Below are 22,832 nucleotides of genomic sequence, written 5' to 3' on the forward strand. Positions count from 1 at the left end.
TCTGGTTCACTAGCACTTGCTTCCACTGGGACAAAGGGTTTTGCATACATCATGACAAACACTTATTTTATTTACCTTATTTTTGCCAAAGCTCTTGATTTGTTTCCTTGAATTAATAGCACGTGAGTTATAGGAACTTTTACTGAAATGATAAAGCTTTGCTTTGTAAGATGCTGGTAGGCTGCTGGTATTATAAATGATGAAAGGATTTCACAGATAACATAATAATTCATATACCAAATTTTTTTTTTTAATAATTTTCCTACGTGTATTACCTAATACATGTTTCTTTTGAACTATTTTTAAATTAAGGGTAGCCTATTTTGGCTTCTTAATTTCTTAACGCATTTTAGTATTCTAATCTAAGTTTTCATTTACGGTTGCAAAAAAAATAATAAACCATTCCCATTATATGTAAAAGTTTGATAGGAATCCATAATGGACTAAATGTTTAAAACCTTTATAAGCTGAGTAAACACATTTCCCTAATTTTAGAATTTTGATAAATTGATTAAAGGAATATATTTGAAAAACAAATAGCTATTGATATGTGTGGAACATAAATATGGGAAATTTACTTTTCTGGTAGAACCTCCCCACAACAGATATCTAGGATCCTACCCTGTGGGATTAGAGTGCCATCACTCCCATGCAACCAGGGAGATTTTCTAGAGTGATGCAGTTGGTAAACCATACACAAAATTTCAAGACCAGATAATTAGTGCCATATATACATATACATATATATATATATATATATATGAATATATATATATATATATATATATATATATATATATATATATATATATATATATATATAACGGATTTTGAGCGAAGCGAAAAATCTATTTTTGGGTGAGATAGCCATGACGTCCTGATGGAAGGTTCCTTTTGGTAGCTTCCTTGGGTATATTAACTACAAGGATATTCCCAGAGAATTAAACCACAGGTTATCACAGAATTCTTACTTCTGGTGCGAGTATCCTAAAGGTTTCCCTTTAAGACATCGTATATCAACAGGCGACGCATGTATTAACACGCCACATAGCTATCTGCACCCAATATAGAGTTAACACTTTGATATGGAAAGGTGGAGAATAACTGGGGAGCCGTTCCACAGTTACACTCATCCGTGGCTACTTTTGGTACTCGAAACGTAAACAAACGGGCGCCATTGCTAAATGACGTCACGTCCGTCCTCATCCTGATGCCAGCTCCTTGCTAATCTCCATGATACAGCAGGACAGGGCGGGGCCTGAAAGGCTGGACTAGAATAGCAGGTAGGGTCCATCAGGACGTCATGGCTATCTCACTCAAAAATAGATTTTTCGCTTCGCTCAAAATCCGTTTTTTGGGCTCAAGCCATGACGTCCTGATGGAAGAGTACCAGAGAATCAATGTATCGTGGAAAATTTCCCCCTATTAGAGTAAGTGCCAAGGGCTTTGAGTAGAGGTATGTAATGTGACCTCGGTAGAGGTTCCGTGGGGATCCAGCTTCCTGCCCCCCCTGGCAGAGAAGTCCCACCGGGTTATACCAAAATTCAAAGTGGTCATCGAAGGGCTACTCACCCTGCGGAGAGTTCGTGAAGGACTCGGAGACAAGACAGAATGGTCAATATTCGTGTAGGAACATTCTCAACAGTAGATGAGTGATGGTTAGTCACTATATTCCATGGTTAGAGAACAATCTGGTCTCGAAGGTATGGCGTAAGTAAGTATTCAATTAGGAATATTACACAGCATAGGTGAATATATAATACAGACAAAACATATTATTCTTCTCATTTCAAAAGAAAGGGGTAAATGAAACTATGACATTCATGTATTTCATAGTGTAAAATAGGAGCGAAGAGAGACGCACAAGTAATAAAATAGACATTTTATTTCATAAATTGCAGGTTATAGTGGTAATAAATGCAATAAAGGATGTAAAGTTAATTTACAGTAATAAATAATGTACATAGAAATTAGAAGACTTCAATCTTGAATCTGAAAGAAATTCAAATTTTTAGAAAGCACAAGTTCCAGAGGAACGTCAGTCTTGAAAAAGTAAAAAACACATCATGCCCCAGGCATGTGGCTCTCATGTGAAGTCTATGACATTTCACCTTGTAAAGAACAGTCTATTAGAAACACTAAGTGTCCATGAAATCACTATGTATCACACCAGGGTCAACACAGGCACCCGTAGAGTTAAAGTCCCAAGTAACTATGCAGAGTTAAACTGCAGGTTTCATGACACTACCTGCGGCTACCACGAAATGTTTGACTTCATGCACTTGCTTCGCGTAGTGCTTGAAGAAAACGCGCGAAGATTTCCATCCTGTGAAGCTCTTGAGGCTTTCGAAATCCATACTCTGGAAGAAATTCAGAGAAGATGCGACTTTTCTAGGATCGTGACCTGCGGGTGTACTGTCAGGATCCGCTCTGCGAATGAAGTAGGTGATTTTCGCTCTTAGTTGTTTCAGTGACAGGTCGCTACCCGATGTTTCTCCTTTGAAGAGTTGGCCTCCACCAAAGTCTGAAGTTCTTCGAAGATAGACCTTGAGACTCTCTACTGGACATAGAGAGACATCTTCCTTCAGGGGCCAGATTCTTCAGGGGCCCCATCTCTTGGTGGGTAATTCGTTTTTCGCGAGAAACGTCGGATCAGGGAAGAGGGTAAGTTCTCCTGAATCTGTGAACAGGATATGACCCCCGTCTCATGATAATGCCACTATTTCGCTGACTCGGGCTCCCGAGGCGAGAGCAAAAAGGAATATAACTTTTTGAGTCAGATCCTTGAGAGGGCACGAATCGTTGTCCAAGTTAGAGGCAAAATGGAGCACCTTGTCCAGGGACCAGGAGATAGGTTTTGGCGGAGGTGCTGGGCGTAGTCGAGCGCATGCCTTTGGTAGTTTATTGAAGATATCGCTGGACAGATCAATCTGGAAGGCGTACAGTAGTGGTCTAGTCAAAGCCGATTTGCAGGTAGAAATCGTGTTGGCTGCTAAGCCTTGTCCATGAAGGTGAATGAAGAAGGACATGCAAAAATCAATGGTGATTTCCGTAGGGTTTTTTGCTTTGACGAACGAGACCCACTTTCTCCAGGATGATTCGTATTGCCGTCGTGTGGATTCGGTCTTGTATTCCTCGAGGAAGTCTAGACTTTTCTTCGAGATCCCAAACCTTTTCTTCGCGGCTAGGGAGAGAAAATCATGAGATGAAGGTCCCTGACTTTCAGTGATGAAGCGAAGACAGTCGACTTCTGTACTTGCTGAGAGAGAACTGGGCCCGGGAGGGGGATCAGCTTGGGCTGCAGCTCCAGGACCAGGGGGTACCAATTGCTCCGGGGCCACTTGGGAGCCACTAGGGCCGCTGTCCCTTTGAAGGTTCTCAGTTTGGAGAGGACTTTCAGCAGAAGGTTGGTGGGAGGGAACAGGTATATCCTGGACCATCTGTTCCAATCCAGTGACATGGCATCCACTACTTCTGCCTTGGGGTCCTCGTACGGGGCCACATAACGAGGAAGTTGATTGTTGTAGCTCGTTGCGAAGAGATCGATCTGAAGTTCCGGGACTTGGCGAGAGATGAAGGAGAATGATCTTGCGTCCAGAGACCATTCCGACTCTATTGAGCTTGTCCGTGATAGAGCGTCCGCCGTCACGTTGCGGAATCCTTGTAGGTGAACTGCAGACAGGTGCCATTTCTTCTTTTCTGCCAGGCGGAAGATTGTCAGAAGCACCTGATTTATCTGGGGCGATCTCGAGCCCTGACGATTGAGACATCTAACTACCACCGAGTTGTCCAGAGTCAGACGGATGTGAATCGAGGGAGGTGAGAGAGTTTCTTCATAGTGATAAGGACCGCCATGGCCTCCAAGATGTTGATGTGAAACGTCTTGAATAGGGGAGACCATGTCCCTTGAGCCTGTTGTTGGTGGGAGTGACCTCCCCAACCCTCCAGCGAAGCGTCCGTGTGGATGTTGAGTGATGGAGGTGGATGTTGAAGAGGAATGGACCTTTTCAGGGCCTTTGCTTCCGACCACGGCTTTAAGAGTAACCGAAGTCTGTTTGGGAGCCGTCTCTTGAGGTCTCTTCGAGCGATGGATGCAGAACGTCTCCAGACTCCCGCGGCATCCTTTAGCTGTGCTCGAAGCACTGGGTTTGTCACAGAGGCGAACTGTAGAGAGCCGAGAACTTGTTCCTGCTGTCGTCTTGAGATCCTTTTGGATTTCAGCAGTTTTTTGACAGACCCTGCTATTTCCTTCCTTTTCTTCTGTGGGATGGAAAGGCGGTGTGACTGAAGATCCCAATGGATTCCTAACCATTGGAACTTCTGAGCTGGAGAGAGGCGAGATTTCTTGGTGTTTATCTTGAATCCCAGGTGTTCTAGGAATTGGGTGACTTTGTTGCAGCATCGTACACAATCTTCAGGCGATGTCACCCAGACCAGCCAGTCGTCTAGGTAGGCCATCACCTGGACGCCGCGAAGGCGGAGCTGTTGAACGATGGCGTCTGCCAGCTTGATGAAGATCCGTGGGGCCACGTTGAGCCCGAAGGGCATGGCCTTGAAAGCGTAGCTTTTCCTTTGGAATCGAAATCCTAGGTACGAGGAAGCGTGATGGTTCATTGGAACGTGCCAGTAGGCATCCGCCAGGTCTATCGAGACCGTGTAGGACCCTTGAGGCAGAAGGGTCCGAATTTGTTGAAGAGTCAGCATCTTGAACTTGTTGTTCGCGATGAACTTGTTGAGGGGGGATAAGTCTAGAATGACTCTGAGTTTGTCGGAGTCCTTCTTGGGGACGCAAAATAGTCTCCCTTGGAACCTGGTTGACTTTACCCTCCTTATCACCTTCTTGTTCAAGAGTTCTAGGACATATTCTTCCAGGAAGGGGGTTGACTGTTGGAAGAATTGCAGGAAGGTTGGGGGTGGTTGAGTCCAGCTCCAGCCTAGTCCCTTCTTGACGATGCTGTGTGCCCAGGGATCGAAGGTCCAACGATCCTGGAATTGGCGGAGTCTTCCTCCCACCGGAAGCACTTCATTGCTTCTGGCTTCCGGAGGGTTTGCTACCTCGGCCGCTAGCTCCCCTTCCTCCTCTGCCTCTGGAGGGACGGCGAGACACATCTCTGCCTGAGCTTCTGCTTGAGCCTCTACCTTTGGGACGAAAGGTAGTGGATTGCTGCTCAAATGCAGGGGTGAAGACCGGTGACTGTGACAGGACCGGTTGGGTGACCAGCTGAAAGGTCTGTTGTGGCTGAGCTACCACTTGGGGAGTAGCGGAACCCGGAAACTGCCGTCTCTGTTGACGTTGCTAGGGTTTTGGTTTCGTAGGTTTCCTCTTAGGTTGAGGGCCATCGTCCTGAGAGGATTTCCTTTTCTTCGACATGCCCCACTTATGGAGAAGGTTCCTGTTCTCCGTGGCGGCTTTGTCGGTGATCTCTTTCACGAGGGAGGAGGGAAAGAGGTGTTTACCCCAGCTGTTGGAGGAATTCAGCCTCCGGGGTTCGTGTCTCACTGTAGCGCTCGCGAACACGAATTCACGACAGGCTCTACGAGCCCTAGTGAAGCTGTACAGATACTTCATGACCGTTGCCAGATGCGTTTTGGCAAGGACCATGTAGAAGTCTGGGACCCTAGTGTCACCGGCCATGACTTCAAGCTGTACCTGGAGGGACATAGATGCGGCAAGCCTTTCCTTCGTATCATGTTCCCTACGAAGGAGGTGATTGTTGAGTTTTGGGAGGTCCTCGTTAAACTGACGACCAGCAACGTCAGGCTCTAGCTTCCCCACTATGAATGTCGACTGGACGTCTTTCCAGTGTCTATCATCAGGGGGAGTCGTCAGGGAGAAGGGCCTGCACTCCTCTAGTACAGGGCAAGGTTTCCCTTCTTCCACTGCTTTCTGTACCGCAGTGAAGGCCTTTTCAAGAAAGGGGAAGGTCGCATTGTCTGGTGCGACGAAGGTCGGGTGCTTTTTACTAAGCGCCGGCATTTTTGAATTGGTGAAGCCCCTACTTTTTACCGTGTTGGCTAGCATAGCCTGGGCCTTCGAGAGATCGAACACAATTACCTCCTTCGGTTCGGTCTCTTCTTTAGAGGCGGGTTCGGACCTGAGTCGGACGTAACAGTCCGGATAAGCCTCAAAGTTCGGGAAGAACTCCACTTCTTCCAACGCGATCGAATCGACCTTCTCGCTGATGAAGATCTTGCCCGTGGTGATCGGCATGTGCTCGGCATACCTCCATGGGTTAGTATCCGAGCAGGCAGGGAGGTCCTTAACCGAAATCCTTTTCGGTTGCTTAGAACTTCCGAGGTTAGACTTGAAAAGCTCATGAGTCTCGCGAAGTTTCTTATCCATAAGAGCTTCAAGCATCTTGAAGATATCCTGAGTGCCTGATGGGATGGGGTCCGGGGTAGCGGATGTTGAAGGAAGTGATTCCTCGGTCGGTGTAGGAGTTGGTGCAGGGGTAGAAGCGGGAGCGACCTCATGCTCCGAATCAGGGTATTCCACCTGATCTTCCTCATAGTCGAGCTCCTCGCCCATGAGGTTCCTCTCCGTAGTCTCCGACACTTCCGACATACGTTCCACGTTGTCGGAATCTAGGCGGCACTCATGCATGGACTGGGCCATGACCACATCAGGTTCCACCACTATCTGGACGGTAGGAATCTGATCACTAGGGACCACTGAGTCTTTCGATGCCTTCGGGAAAAGCAAGGCCCTCAAATCTTCGGTAGCGAGATACTGTCCGGTGGCGTTCTTCTGGAAGCCACGCACCCACTTGCGTAGCTTCTCTCGAGCGTTGTCCCTTACCTCCGCTGAAGGAGGATCGTTGAACGCTTCGACCAGACGACTCTTGCAGACTGTACAGTGCTGCTGGTCCCAATATTTCAGGTCGCCTTTCTTGGCGGCGCAGGGGGCGTGGGTCCGACACGCCTTGTGCCTGTAGAAGTCCGAGCGCTTCACTCCACAGAAGTTGTGGTCACACTTCATATACTCCTCCTGTAAAAGAAAGAGATCATGAGTATATGGAAGACATAATAATGCCTTACATTACTCTAAGGTTAAATTTTAAGTAGTCAAACTTTCACCTAACATTAAATAATTCATGAATATTGTAATGTTTAAGAAGAGGAGCTGGAAAAGGAAGTAGATAGACACATACTTGTGAATCCCGCCCAGTCGGTTACCGTAACCTTATCAATAGGCAATTTCATTTGTGACCGAGGGACACAAAACGGAAATCCGCATGGATCACCGTGGTGGGTAGAAGCTAAGTTCTAGCAGAGATTGCCTGCGAGGTGTATCAGGAACTGAGACCACTCAGATCTTTGAGTTAAAGGGGTAGTAGGAGACCCCGTATAGATCTAGGTTCCGGCAACCGACCGTGCTAAGATGCACAGAGTATGCTGGAAATTGTAATGTGCAAGAAGACAGCACAGCCACTAGTAGAATGGTAAGACAATACCTATCTATCGAAGTGGCTAAGCCATCTGGCTGCAGTGTAGGACTGTCGGCGTGTTGTCGACAGGTAGTAGAAGGGGTGCAAGTCCCTTGGTGCTTCCGGAGGGAGCCGGCAGGCCGGCGGTACGCCGGAGGCCGCTCCAGCAGGGTGTAAGGCATTAAGGCAGACACATTGAGAATCTAAGCATAATACCGACTTGGCGGCCGCCGGCTGGAGGCGGCGGCTCCGGCAGCCGAAGGCTGACGGCTTGGTGATCAGTTCATTAGATAAAGCAGAATTTGGTAAAATACCCAGACTGCCGGCAATCAATGCCGGCACGCCGGAGGCCGGCCCGAAGGTCGGACAACCAAAACTAGGTAAAGGAGGGGTGGGCCATCGGCTGTATGCCGACGGAAGGCCGCAGCCCTCCGGCACGCGGAAGGCTGGCGACCTAGGGGAGGGATGGTATCTTATGAGAGAGTCACCAAAGGGTAGGGCGGTATCGCCGGCAGTAGAGGCGGCAAGGGACCGGCACCAGGGTAGATAGAGAGACCGATAAGGAGGGATTGGAGGGGTAAGACCACATACCCTTCTGGCATCCCTCCTGAGAGAGAGTGTACCCATGATAGGAGTAGGTCCTAGCATCCAATGGCAGGGGGCCGGCAGTCGGTCGGGTGCCAGGGTAACCCAAGGGAGGGTTAGGGTACACTCAAGAGGGGGGACCCCCTGTTGGACAAATCGCTGCCAGTGGCTACCCCCATAGAACGCTATGAAGGGTATATGTACCAGGAGATCAAGATAGCCCTATCACTCCACCCAAGGGAGGAGTTGTAGGACTAGGGACAGATGTGTATAGGCCAGTCTATGTATAGGCTAGCCTACACCAAAGGGATAGGTGGGGAGGGAGAAGAAGAGGGGTCTTCCATAGGGGAGGCTCTGTACAAGAACGGCCACCAAGGAAGGGAGGACGCTCCCTAGCCTAGTGTAGGTAACCAGAATGAGAACGGTGCAAGAGTACCGTCTCAAACTATAACAGTACAGAACTAGCCCCCCCCCCCCCAAGGCCTAACCTAGATAAGGAGTGTTAAATCCCAAGCTAGGTAGGTTGAAAGACACATCGCAAGTTGCATGGAAGGGTAAGTAACCTAACCATAAGCAACTGAGGAAGGACAGAGTCGTTCCTCTTTCTCGGTCGCAACCCTAAGGGGGGATCATTCCCTTAAGGTAGACAGAGAAGCGATAAATACTCTGATTGTGGACATAATTCCCCTATATAGAAGGGGAAGCATGGCCACACAGAGGGAATGCCCGTAGGCAGGGGATGAAGGGAGCATATAGGGGTTCCTACATTTAGGTTAGGTTAGAAAGGTACGCAATCAAACCGGTCCCCTATATGGTCCCTTAAGGCGAAAAAACACTTGCATCACAGTTAACAGTATGATAAATAATGCCACTATCTTCATAACTTAACCTAGGATCACTGGAATATATCATGCATGAACACAAGAGCAAGGCAATCTAGCCTAGGGGCTAAGCTAGCAATCTAGTATGGGGTCAGGCGATGACCGGATAATAGAGCGTTAAAACACGATATATGAAGTTCCTAGCTATGAAGACTAAATAACTAACAATATCAATTAGTTAAGAGGCCGGAAAAAGCTGTTCTGACTAGCTAAATAAGGAATGCAAGAGAACAGCGGCGCCATAAAATGGCGTGTCCGGTAGCAGCAGAGCTCCGCCACAAAACACGAAATATTACGAAAAGTATAAGTTACTTTACGGCCAGAGCTTATTTAAACAATACTGGTACCTGGTACTCAACTTTCCAGAAGAAGGCCAGGCAGAAGGTAGCGACATAATGGCGATGCAAGTCGATAAAAATCGCACAAGGGGGAAATCCGTCTAAGCAAGGTAGCTACAAGCAGAAGGATGGGGACGGACGTGACGTCATTTAGCAATGGCGCCCGTTTGTTTACGTTTTGAGTACCAAAAGTAGCCACGGACAAGTGTAACTGTGGAACGGCTCCCCAGTTATTTTCCACCTTTCCATATCGAAGTGTTAACTCTATATGGGGTGCAGATAGCTATGTGGCGTGTTAATACATGCGTCCCCTGTTGATATACGATGTCTTAAAGGGAAACCTTTAGGATACTCGCACCAGAAGTAAGAATTCTGTGATAACCTGTGGTTTAATTCTCTGGGAATATCCTTGTAGTTAATATACCCAAGGAAGCTACCAAAAGGAACCCTCCATCAGGATGTCATGGCTTGAGCCCCCAAAAAAAAAAATATATATATATATATATATATATATATATATATATATATATATATATATATATATATATATATATATATATATATATATATATATATATATATATATATACTGGATTTGTCAGTACCAGCACCATCTCAATGTTCAAGCATATGCCAATCTCGAAATAGTATACCTTAATTGAAAGTGCTTGACAAAGTAATCAATTAAGGGACAATACCACAAGAGCATGAAATAGAGCAACAGTGTATACAGGGTTTGAATTTATTCTAAAATCTACCTGATAGCCTAAATTAAGGATCGTTCATTGCAAGATGTACATTTTAACGAAACATCCCTAACTCCGTTTCTTTAACTCAAATCCTTTGAATAACTCAGCTAGAGGATCCAGTACTAATCGTAATTACCTCTGAGGGAGGGATCTAAGTGAATATATTATTTTAAATTCAGTATAAAGGTATATGAACACAAATGGGTTGAATAAAAAAATTGGTGATTCCCTTCACCTATCTCACACCTTTATTCATACCAACTTACAATTTATGTTCCTACTGTCGTATAAAAAGATTACACAAACCTCAACAACAAAACAAAAGACATTCGGTTAATAACATCGATAATACCGCGTGAATGGGGTTAGTTAAATGCACAGAAAGTATTAGGAAGCTTAAACCTGAGGTCTATTTGATTGTCTCATGAATTAAAGGGCTTAGTCAGACACATGGACAACGTCAGTAAGTTTATGGAATCGAAGTATTGACAAATGTTATAATAAACTCAGCATGATGTTCAGACGATGATCTAGAATTATAATTTAAGGGTGAATGTGGCCTCATATTGACACCTCTTTGACATTCGTGTTATCCCAACGGCTCCGAGAGTACTCCAAACTTGCTTAAGTGATTCCTCAACATTGTAGCTCCTCGGGCTTACCCACGAGATTCCCCTTGTAACCATTGTTGTTAAGATGAAGGGAGCCCATTCCCTGCTAGAGATGGGTTTCTTCCTCTTCTGGGTACACAAGACAAAATTGGGGGTGGGAAGTTGTTCACAGGTTCACATTGATCTTTCAAGAGAGTGACCTGAGCACCTACATTCCCAGACACCTTCAGAAGAGTGAGCAGTTTCAAGAAGAGAGCCCGTTTACTTTTAATTAAACAACAGAAAAGAACATTGTGTCATTTTAAGCCTACCTGATCTTTAGGTGCCATATTGAAATCAGAAAATGTGAGTAATCTGTCTGTAGAAATAGAGATCTTTTAGGGTGTCTATACAGTATACAAGTCGAAATCTTGTAGCTCCAGAGGGATATACCTTAAAAGAAAACCTAAGCGTATGGCATATACAATAATTGATTTGATGAAAGAAAAATCGGCAAAGACAGTACATGGCAGAGGATAAATTTCACAGATAAACAAATTTGAAGATTATGCAAAAAAACCTAAATAAAATACAAATAAATTCTAATATATATCTGTTGCAGCCAATACCAGAAAAATAATCTATCCTAGAGTTCACTGCTCAAGGAAATAAGAACCATTTCATGCTAATCATTATTGAAGAAAAAACGGAAAATGGAAACTAAACTTCATCATGTATGAGCTAAACAAAAATGAAATACAAATGAAAATAAAGAGTGAAGAGAATTCTTCACAATATGTTTTGGAGCCATAAATTATCAAGCTAGTAGTAACGGCTGCCTCCTAGTATTCCTGTCATAAAGCATTGACTTCGTGTATGAAGTTGTATTAACTGTAAAAGTATTTTCTCTTAAATGAAAGCTCAAAATAGTTTAATATTCCAACTTTTATTGAAGTGCTATTTTTTTTTTCTATTGACAGGTTCATTGTTATCGAGCAGCATTAGAGGAAATTATTGTGAAACACTGGCCAGAGCATCGTCATGCTGGATTGCGCTCTGTTAACCATGCCCATGAAATGGAATTCTCACAGTAAGATCTCTAAAAATAGAATTACGTTTGATAATGATGTTCATACTAAGAATTGCTGTGCAAAACTAATTTTTTTACCATAGGTTGGTGTAGTTTATTGATTAATTGAATTAAGATGTATTATTCAGTTAGGTGTTTTAAACTGTGGTTGGCGTGGCAAATCACAGAATTCACTTTGACCAAAATATTTTCATTTTATATTAATCAGTTAAACATTCACAAAAACACTTCAATTTTTTCCACGTTACCTCATCACACGTTTTCTCATGCTGAATAAATGTAGGAATTAACATCTCCCCTATATATATATATATATATATATATATATATATATATATATATATATATATATATATATATATATATATATATATATATATATACAGTATATATATATATATATATATATATATATATATATATATATATATATATATATATATATATATATATATACAGTATATATATATATATATATATATATATATATATATATATATTTCAAATATGCCATATATATTAATACATTAAAGTCTGGATTCTCTTAACGACCTCGAGATCAGAGCTCCAGGTGGAATCACCCAGACTATAATATCAGACCGGCCGGAATTTGAACCCTGGTCCAGGATATCTGTATGCCAGTGACCATACCACTCTTCTTCGTGGCAGAGTGGTATGGTCACTGGCATACAGATATCCTGGACCAGGGTTCAAATCCCAGCCGGTCTGATATTATAGACTTTGAGTGATTCCGCCTGGGGCTCTGATCCCGAGGTCGTTAAGAGAATCCAGACTTTAATGTATTAATATATATGGCTTATTTGAAATATGAAAAAAACACGTTTAAATGTACATAAATTTATCATATATACAAGTAGGGTCCCGAATTATGCGTGTTTGAATTATACGATTCCCCTTTTCTGTGATCGCTATTTTTCAAAAATAAATTTTCTGTATCTGCGAGGCTGTTCAAAGTCTGCGAGTCAAGCACTACAAAATGTATCAAATCTATTGTCTTTCTAAGTATATTGGTACCCCTAAATACGGTGATTTATAATAAATGTTACAAAACAATATTAACATTACATCTCATTAACATAATTTCATAATGACTAGCCTATTTAAGGATAAAATTCCACATCAACAATGAAATCAACTGTTAACTGTGCGAGTCCAGCTGACAAAATGTAAACAGAAATGTGGTTACGTTCTCGGCAATCTTTATCTTTTTCCAACCTTACGATAATTGTAATGGTAGTGTTAATGATGGTATATTAAAGCATTATTTTTGTTTAGTACAGTATATTTAAAAGCCTTATTTTTCCCTCTGGGCGTTCAAAGTTTTCACGAGTAAACTGGGTTAGTTTATCGGCAGTGAATAGCCTAAACTTCGGTAACGAGTCGGCAATATTTTGTCATATTTTAAACAGTATACATTTGATTTGCAAAGATTGGTTTTGTAGAGTAGACGGTAAAATAAAATCAAGAGAGAGAGAGAGAGATTTGATGCCAGAAATCTCTCTCTCTCTCTCTCTCTCTCTCTCTCTCTCTCTCTCTCTCTCTCTCTCTCCCCGTAAGAAATAAAACCATAGTTCACATATGGCAACTTGAGTTTAAGAATGAAATTAACATGAATATTGTTAGTTGTGGCGATCAATTCCTTGCTTCAGGAGGTACACGAAACAAAAACACGGCATTCGATTACAACAGCTGATTCTCTCTCTCTCTCTCTCTCTCTCTCTCTCTCTCTCTCTCTCTCTCTCTCTCTCTCTCTCTATACAATACTTAAAAATAAATGAAGAAACCAAAATCGGTTTTCTTAAAGTGTCAATTAAATACAAAACGAAAAAATTATACCGTGTATAAATCCATTTCAATCATAGCTTAAAATACGGTAACCGATTTCGTCCGCAAACCACTATTTTTTAGGAAACACCATTCTATTCCAGAAAATTTTTACTCTTTAAATAGTCAATTGCGCTATAATAAAACATGTACTTATGTTGTTAAATTTCGGGGGTGTGTTAAAAATCGAGTATTGCTGACTTCTTTTTGTTTTACTTTCGGCTGTGATCACATCAGCTGATGTCAAGCTTCCGCGCGAATACAATAACAAAGAATTGTTTACACCATTTCTTAACTTATTCAAACTATCTATACAGTTAATATTACATAAACACCAATGTGTTATAACCTATCATATTTATTGTTTAGTACATTTAAAACCATCTCTCTCTCTCTCTCTCTAACGTAATAGCGGTAACCTAATTGTTCGATGACTTTGAAAATAGGCCTAGTACTTTCTTCTTCTTTTACCTTTTTTTGCATATGGTTCCATAATTTAGGTGGGTACAAGTTGACTTATAACTGAAGTTAGGAAAAGTATTTTGGATATGGAAAGAACAATTATTTTTCGTAACAGTTTAGAATTATCGCAAGTTATCATTCTGTCATTAGCGGCAGTTTGCTATTGTGGATTAAACGCATAAGGGAAAAAAAAAGTTTTCCAGCTTTGCTACGAATTTAGGAATTTATATGGATACGATAAGTAAAATATTTGTAATATCATAATGTTTACTAAATGTTTGTTATATCATTAGTTATCACTTTGAGCATGTGTGTTTAATGCGTTCGTTTGTTTATTATGATCGAAGATGGAGCGTAAACAAATGGAAGGTTTCCGTTTCAGGCGGCACCATAAAGAAAAACATTACATAAATGGCATTCATTTCATTTATTTGAAAGTTCTAAGAAAAAATAATTAGAACATTGGTAATAACAAAATCAACATATAATCAATACTTGGTAAGATTGCTGTTGATGCAAAAACTAACCTATACACAGATGTGTAAGTGAGTCTGTTTCTTCATTATGATCAGAGATAAACGTAAACAAAACATTGGTTGGTTGTCGTTTTCTATTGTGCTTTTTGGCGTGTTTAGGATACGCATGATATAAAATCCCCTTTATTTTGATAATTCTGGATTTTCAATCATGCAACAAAAGCTAGTATATAGAGTGATGGTTTTGCTATTCACCAGGTGTCTTAAACAATAGATATGACAAACATTAAAAATGTCTGTATTTTGGGTCGTGTTATAACGGAAAATATAAGGTGTTTACACCCATCCTGGTTGTAATTTTACCAATTTTTCAAGTTATTAGAACTTTAAAGTATATTAAATGTTTGATTTATTTACAAGAACAATTTGATATTATAAAGAAATACAGTATAGTTCATAGAAAGTATTGGAAATAGGTAGTAAACACGTTTGAATAGGCAAGTTGCTGGTTGCCATGCCCCCAATGGAATTATTTCTGTTAGTTGTGTTTCGAAATATGCGATTTTCCATTTATACGAGGTCATTGATCGACCAAATTCTTCCATAATTCGGGACCCTACTATATATATATATATATATATATATATATATATATATATATATATATATATATATATATATATATATATATATATATATAATGTGTGTGTTTCTTAATCAAATACACTTCAAGTCCTGTATGTAGTGTAAACAGTCAAAAAAGTTTATTAACGTCTTAAAATAGATTATTAAAAGGAGTTATTGGAAGTTAGTCTTTTATGAATGTTTTGATATACAAATAAGTTACTTATATTGTAGTTCGTTTTTGATAAAATACATAATTTGTTTTCACATATTACTTTCTATCACAAATTAAGAATAAGGCTAGTAATTCAAGTTCTCATCAGATGTTAAAGCCTTCTATCCTAAAATACGACAATGAATTTACAGGTTATTATTACTAATATCTTCATGAATTCTTTTAAACCTTTTGAGATATCTAGCATTAAAGGATAAATTTATTATTTGAATAGAAAACTTGGCTTCAAATAAGTCTTTATTGGATTCTCAATGGTTGCCAGTTACCTAAATGACCCTAGGTCTAGATTATGAAACATACTGTATGAAGTATTAAAAGATATATGCAGTTAGGCTTCTGCTAATTCCGCATTTACCTTCAACTTCACTGTTCAGTTGATTTTATTTCATTATCTTCTGATTACTCTTCTTTTCGCTCAATACCAGATTGGACTTCCTTGTTTGTGTTCATTTTCAACGTTGCATCTCTTTGAATGTTTTTAGATTTAATCTATTTAATGGATTCTTTAATGCTGTCAGTTACTAAAATGGGGTTGGATCCATATTATTATTCTTCCTAGATAATATATATAAAAAAATTAGTAATGAAAATTTTTTACTTCAATACTCAATTGACGTTCATATTGCTTCTTCTCCAAAAGCTCGTTTGATCAACGTTTACCCCAAAGTTTCATCAGAAAATATTTCAGTTTTCTTTTCTTTCAAAATTTACATGCTCCCAGCAAAGTAATGAAATAATCTAGTAAAAAATAATACCTATTCCTTGACATAAGTCGGTGGAGACGAAGGTGGCCATGTAAATGAACATCAGGTGAGTATTGCAATAAGAGAATATATATTAACATTCTGGTTATTGTCTTGAACTTCCCATGATATTCATATTCCTTACTCGCACACTCTGATGGAGATGGGAGTTGAAGAAAGAGGTAGCCCAACAAGAAAGTAAAAATGTATAACATTTTTGGGGTCAAGCCATGACGTCCTAATGGAAGGTTCCTTTAGTAGCTTCCGAAGGGTATATATGACTATAGTGATATTCCCAGAGAATCAAACCAAAGGTTTCACAGAATTCTAACTTCTGGCGCGAGTACCTTTAAGATTACTCTCAAGGGTATCGTATATCATCAGGGGACGTATTCTTGACACGCCACATGGCAATCTGCACCCCGAATAGCCTTTACGCCTCTAGGCTCTAGGGGGAAAACGTGGCAGAATAGAAGGATAACTGCAACAAAGATTACCCTGGTTCCCCTACTACAATCGTATCACAACCGTGCCAACTCCCTCTGGCGGTCATTCCTTTATCTGTAGCGACTCGCTACGGTGGTGTTCCCTGTCGATCTGACATTTCCGATCGATTTCTGGGAATCTTTATGCTTCTACGGCTTCTTTCTCCATCTAGAAAGTTGAGTATTGATTCTTTACAATATGTAATTTAGTTCCAGCCTCACAATGAAATTGTGTATTTCTTGTGTGCGGATCTTCGCCGATCGCCGGTGTCCCCATGGCACTGTCGTTCTTTGTACATGTGCTATTTAGTTAGCAGAACGACATTCCGGTGTAAATAGCTTAATCATTGTTATAAAAGCTATTTAGGCATGTGGAATACCAAACACAGTTGCTGGAACGTTGGCTTTATTCAGCTTAAAGTTGTGGCAAGGTGTTGGCCAAGCCGGTACAGTGTTAGGGACTCAATGTTGCCAAGCAAGCATACAAACACCAGCAGTCACAGTTACCAATTCACACCACATTCACCCCCACTGAGAAGAAGAACATACAGTACAGTACACATCTGCATCATAACAAAACATGAATTCACTGATTTCACACCAACTGTAATTATTCTTACATCGCATTTGCATTACAAGGCTCACCTTATTGGCACTACAAATTTCATATTCATATTACAAAACTCATGAGTACTTATTTTATTTGATAACTGGGCTCATTTCACATAAAAAAACACATTGGTAACAATGGGCCCTATAACTACTAATTCATAATGAACACATTGACATAAGGACACTTACCACCCATACTACTCCCACTCATCTAGGACAAAATCTGAGAGATAGCCTGGAGAGCGCCTAGTGCGACTTGTGCGTTGAGGCGCCTCTGAGATTGGCATTTCTGTGGGTGTTCCTTTCGACGGTACCTTTCCCGGGGTGGGCGGTTCTGTGGTTTGTTGCGATTCGGTTGCGGGCTCCCTCCCCTGGTCTTGTTTTGTATCCACTTGACTTCTTTCCGTTCTCTGGCTGGGGTCTCCAGGTGGGAGGGAGGGTCCTTGATTAATGGGAGTCTTACCATTCTCTCGCATGTTGAAGATATGACGGCTTCCTTTATCGTGACAGGTGTTTGGACTGAATACTTTAGCTGCAGGAGCCAGGTGACGAGTCGACACAGTGGATTCCTTGCCGTCTTGGTGCGCAACACGAACCCATTGTGGGTTGACATGCAGGAGTCTAACTTCCTCGACCTCAGGTTTGTACTTGGATTTCCTAACCATTTTCTTTAGAAGAGCTTGTTCATTTTCTGTCATCCACGATGGAGCCGCCTGCCCGTATGTTGCTTTCCTGGGGTGCAGGAACATGCGCTCATGCGGTGTTTGGTTCGTAGCGACGCACAGAAGGGACCTCATGCTGTGTAATGCTTGATCCAGGACAGCCTCCCACATTTCTATAGGGAGGGAGAGAGAAGCGAGAGCTAACCTTACGGTGCGCCACAAAGTTCCATTGGCTCTCTCGATCTGGCCATTGCCACGGGGGTTATACGCAGACGAGTAGCTTGTAGACACTCCACGGTCATGAAGGAACTTTTGGTACTCTGACGACACGAAAGCAGGTCCCCTGTCTGAATGAATGTACTCGGTCAGGCCCCAAACTGTAAAGAGAGCAGACAAACATTTAATGGTGGTACTCGCTGAGGTGTCTTCTGTTAAAAAGGCGAACGGAAATCTGCTGTACTCGTCGATTATGTTGAGAATGTATCTGTTCTTTGTGGTGGACGGCATCGGACCTTTGAAATCGATAGCCAGGCGCTCGAATGGCCTGGTAGCTTTTATCAATGTTCCTGTTTCTTTGGAGAACTTAGGTTTGATCTTAGCACAGGTTTGACATTTACGTATGACAGTCCGGGCTTCTTCAATGGTAAAGGGTAAGTTTCTCTGTCTTATGATGTGGGTCATCCTTCTGATTCCTGGATGGCACAGGTGCTCGTGAAGCTGAGTCAGCTCGTCTCCTTGAGTACAGGTAAGTGAAGCCACACATCCCGAGGCACGAGAGAGAGCGTCTGCTACTTGGTTCTTTGATCCAGGTCTGTATGTGATGTCGAAGTTGAAACAACTCAGTTCCAGCCTCCACCGCATTATTTTTTCATTCTTGATTTTGCCAAGGTTCTTGGCGTCAAACATGAAACGCACCGATTGCTGATCAGTTATGAGTCTAAATTTACGTCCTAGCAGAAAGTGTCGCCATTTCTTGATGGCTTCTACGATAGCACATGCTTCGCGTTCCACTGCCGATTGTCGTTTCTCCGATTCTGAGAGTGAGCGAGAAAAGAAGGCCACTGGTTTTCCTTCTTGTGTCAATGAGGCTGCAACGGTGTCAGCAGAGGCGTCTGTTTCGACTACAAAGACTGCTTCGTCATCTATAGCAGCAAGTGAAGCTCGAGATATTTCATTCTTTAGTTCTTCGAGTGCTTGTTCTGCGGATTTGGCCATCAGGAAAGTTTTCACTCCGACTAAAGGTCGAATTTTCTGGGAGAAGTTCGGTACCCACTTCGACTAAAGGTCGAATTTTCTGGGAGAAGTTCGGTACCCACTTCGCATAGTGGGATAAGAGTCCTAACGTTCTTTTGAGACTAGGGGTACTGTCCGGAGGGTTCATCTCCAGCAACGGACGCATTCTCTCCGGGTCAAGTAGGACTTGGTGATCATTCACTACATGGCCCAAAATTGAGATTGATGTTTGAGCATAAACACTTTTCTTGTCATTTATGGTAAGTCCATACTTCAATGCAGTTTCTTGAAAGCGTTTCAGATTTCTGTTGTGTTCTTCACGTGTGTGACCGCAGACCGTGATGTCATCTATGTAGGCGAACGTACCCTCTAGTTGTTCCTTACCAATAATTTCGTCAAGAACTTGCTGAAAGCAGATAGCCCCATTGGTTACTCCAAAAGGCAAACGCGTGAATTCGAACAGCCTTCCATCCGCTTCGAACGCCGTGAATTTCCGATCAGCCATGTTCAATGGTATTTGATGATATGCTGCCTTCAAGTCTATGGAGCTGAAGTAGCGGTAAGTAGAAATTTTCTCAATCATCTCGGTGATCCCTGGAACAGGATAAGCAATTGGGTTGGTGAATCTGTTTATGGTTTGAGAGTAATCTATGACCAATCTTTTCTTATCACACTGATCGACGACTACCACTTGAGCTCTCCACAAACTGCGACTCAGTGTGATGATGCCCTCCTCTAGCAGCCTTTTTACTTCTTTCTTGATGAACTCGAAGTCCTCTTTGGAATACCTTCTGGATTTCACTTGTATCGAGTGACAGTCGACTGTCACATTGTCGAAGATGGCTGGCAGTTCAATTTGAGCCGCTATCAGAGCACAAGGTAACTGGATGCTTAGCTCCAAAGGTGGTAGCGTCCCACCAAAGTCTACGCTGACTTGCTTGTGTAACTGTAGGAAGTCATGTCCCAAAACAACTGGAGCTACGCAATCGTCCATCAAGTTTAGACAGAACTCAGGGTATACTCTTCCACTTACAGTTAAATCGTAATTGCAACACTTATTAAGTTTCATTGTCTGTTTGGCATTAGCCATGGTTATGCTGCAGGCTGAAGAACGAGTCACTGAGTTCATAGCCCTAGCTACTTTGGCATCTATAAAGCTTTTAAATGCTCCAGTGTCGACCAGCCCGTCCAGGGCCTCCCCTCCATTCAGTTCTACAGGTAGGACAGTTTTGTAAACACTTCGTAGTGCAGGAGAAGCTGCAGTCACAGCAGCCCCTGTTAAGGAAGCAGGGATGGACTGTGGGAGATTGTCTGGGACTATTCCAGCTACAAGATTAGAGTTAGTTGATTTACCATTATTGTTCCATCGTTTTCTTTGCGACTTGCAGACACGAGCATAATGACCTACCTTCTGACAGTTGGAACACGAGGCTTTTTTGGCTGGGCAGTGGGCTCTGGGATGTAGGAATCCTCCACAAAAGAAGCACCTCTGACCACTGACGGCGGCAGCACACTCACTTGGATTCAGGGAGTCACTCATTTCGATCGGAAAACTGTTGGGATCCGTTTCAGGTTTTGCCTGATCATCTATCAATGCTGCCACTGTGGTATTGGTTTCACTTGCATAAGACGCTGAGTGCAGTTGAGCCATTTCCAGTGCACGGGCTTGTTTCACAGCTGTGGATAAGTCCAAGGATAAGTTCTCTAACAGTCTCTGTCGGATTGCATTAGATGCCATACCCGTGATGTATGAATCTCTGATGGCCAGTTCTTCAGCCTGAGCGGCTGTACAATCAGTGAAGCTACATTCCGAGGCCAGACCTTTGAGGTTATCCAAAAAAGCGTCTAGAGTCTCACCACTCTGTTGCTTGCAGGTGGCTAATTTGTATCTGGCAAACACTTCACTTTTCTGTTTCACAAATCTAGCCTTCAACAGGCTTATGGCAGTGGCATATGTGGTGGCACTTTTGATTATCTTAAACAGTTTACAAGATACGTGAGCACGAAGCAAGGCCAACTTATCTGGATTTAAGTCCGGGTTGATGGCCGCACAGAACGCCTCAAAGTTATCATACCACATAATCCATTTGTCCTCGGCATCGGCTGATTCTGGGTCCACATCAATCGGGCTGGGCCTCAGAAACTTGTCCATGTTGAATATTAAGCTGAATAAATTGTGGAATACCAAACACAGTTGCTGGAACGTTGGCTTATTCAGCTTAAAGTTGTGGCAAGGTGTTAGCCAAGCCGGTACAGTGTTAGGGACTCAATGTTGCCAAGCAAGCATACAAACACCAGCAGTCACAGTTACCAATTCACACCACTAGGCATTATATATTGTAAAGATATCTATAAGCATATTTTTCCCTTTCCATGGCGATCGTATGGCAGTAAAATTAGACTTTTACATCTTTTATTACTGTATACATATACAGTAATAGATAGCCTTCACTCCATGCTCTCTCTCTCTCTCTCTCTCTCTCTCTCTCTCTCTCTCTCTCTCTCTCTCTCTCTCTCTCTCTCTCTCTCTCTCTCTCTCTCTCTCTCTCTTTAGCTTGCTAGATGCTCTGACAATAGCTAGCTAATCCGGCAATATGCCGGCTGAACTACAGTATATGTCTATACAGGTAATCAGTATAATTGCAGTATAGTATATATAGCAGATGAATAACTATCGTATATATTATACTAGTAGTTATTTCCAATATATCTTGGGTATCCCTGCCCAGATATTTGCTGAACCCAATTCTATATTGATGGAATATTATTTCATCAATATTCTGATTTGAAATCAGTTTCCATTTACCCTGCAATATTGAATTTCGTAAAGGGCTGGTGGTGTGACACCTCTAACCCCTATAGGGGAGAGCCCTTATCCCTGAGTTTCCCTGATCAAGAAACTCCCTGATTTAATATTGTAGGGGAGGTCACAGCAAATAGATTGGTTGGGATGCATAAGTATATGTCTTTTATTTTCTGCCGGCTGACCTACTGTATAGGTCTATACAGGTAGTCAGTATATTTGCGGTATAGTAAATACGGCAGATGGATAACTAACGTATAGATTATACTAGTAGTTATATCCAATATATATTGGGAGTCCCTGTCTAGATAATTGCTGAACCCAATTCTATATTGATGGAATGATATTTCATCAATATTCTGATTTGAAATCAGTTTCTATTTACCCTGCAATATTAAATTTCGTAAAGGGCCGGTGGTGTGACGCCTCTAACCCCTAAAGGGGAGAGCCCTTATCCCTGAGTTTCCCTGTTCAGGAAACTTCCTGATTTAATATTGTAAGGGAGGTTGCAGTGAATAGATGGGTTGGGATACACAAATATATGTCTTTTAATTTCTAATCAACATATCTTGGATGCGAGCTTCTGCTGTTACCGCTCCCATTTCGAAAGAATGACATTCCTTCGATACTCTGATTGTGTATCAATCCTCCTTACCTCACAGCGTTAAGCATAGAAGGGGACAGTGCATGTACACTTCCTTACACCTAGGTGTTCGAGCCCCTTTTCTTCAGGGAATTCCCCGGTTGGAGGAATTTCCTTAAGACTGAGGAGAAGTAACAGCATTGGCTCACAGGGGATACACGGGTATGTGTCTCCCACTATCTCTTTTAGCTTTCTGTCCTAAGCTATTTTGTCAAAAGACGATTTTGCAAATTGCTTATCGATGCGATAATCAATTGAATACTCATTTCTGTTCTCCCTTCCGTACAGGAGGGACACCAGATGATGCATTGCAGTCTTCTGCAGTTATAAAGATGAGTATTTTCACGGA

At 42.0% G+C, this 22,832-nt stretch overlaps 1 protein-coding gene across 1 annotated transcript in view; it reads left to right on the plus strand.

The window, feature by feature from the left end:
- The window catches only part of LOC137625660 (uncharacterized), a 533,194-nt gene that overhangs the window by 350,691 nt on the left and 159,671 nt on the right, over positions 1–22,832 (plus strand). Inside the window, exon 9 of the mRNA XM_068356570.1 lies at positions 11,551–11,660. Within this exon, the coding sequence (XP_068212671.1) occupies positions 11,551–11,660 (110 nt within the window). The remainder of the gene's footprint in view (positions 1–11,550; positions 11,661–22,832) is intronic.

Source organism: Palaemon carinicauda, chromosome 32 (assembly GCF_036898095.1).
Source record: "Palaemon carinicauda isolate YSFRI2023 chromosome 32, ASM3689809v2, whole genome shotgun sequence".
Taxonomy (NCBI): domain Eukaryota; kingdom Metazoa; phylum Arthropoda; class Malacostraca; order Decapoda; family Palaemonidae; genus Palaemon; species Palaemon carinicauda.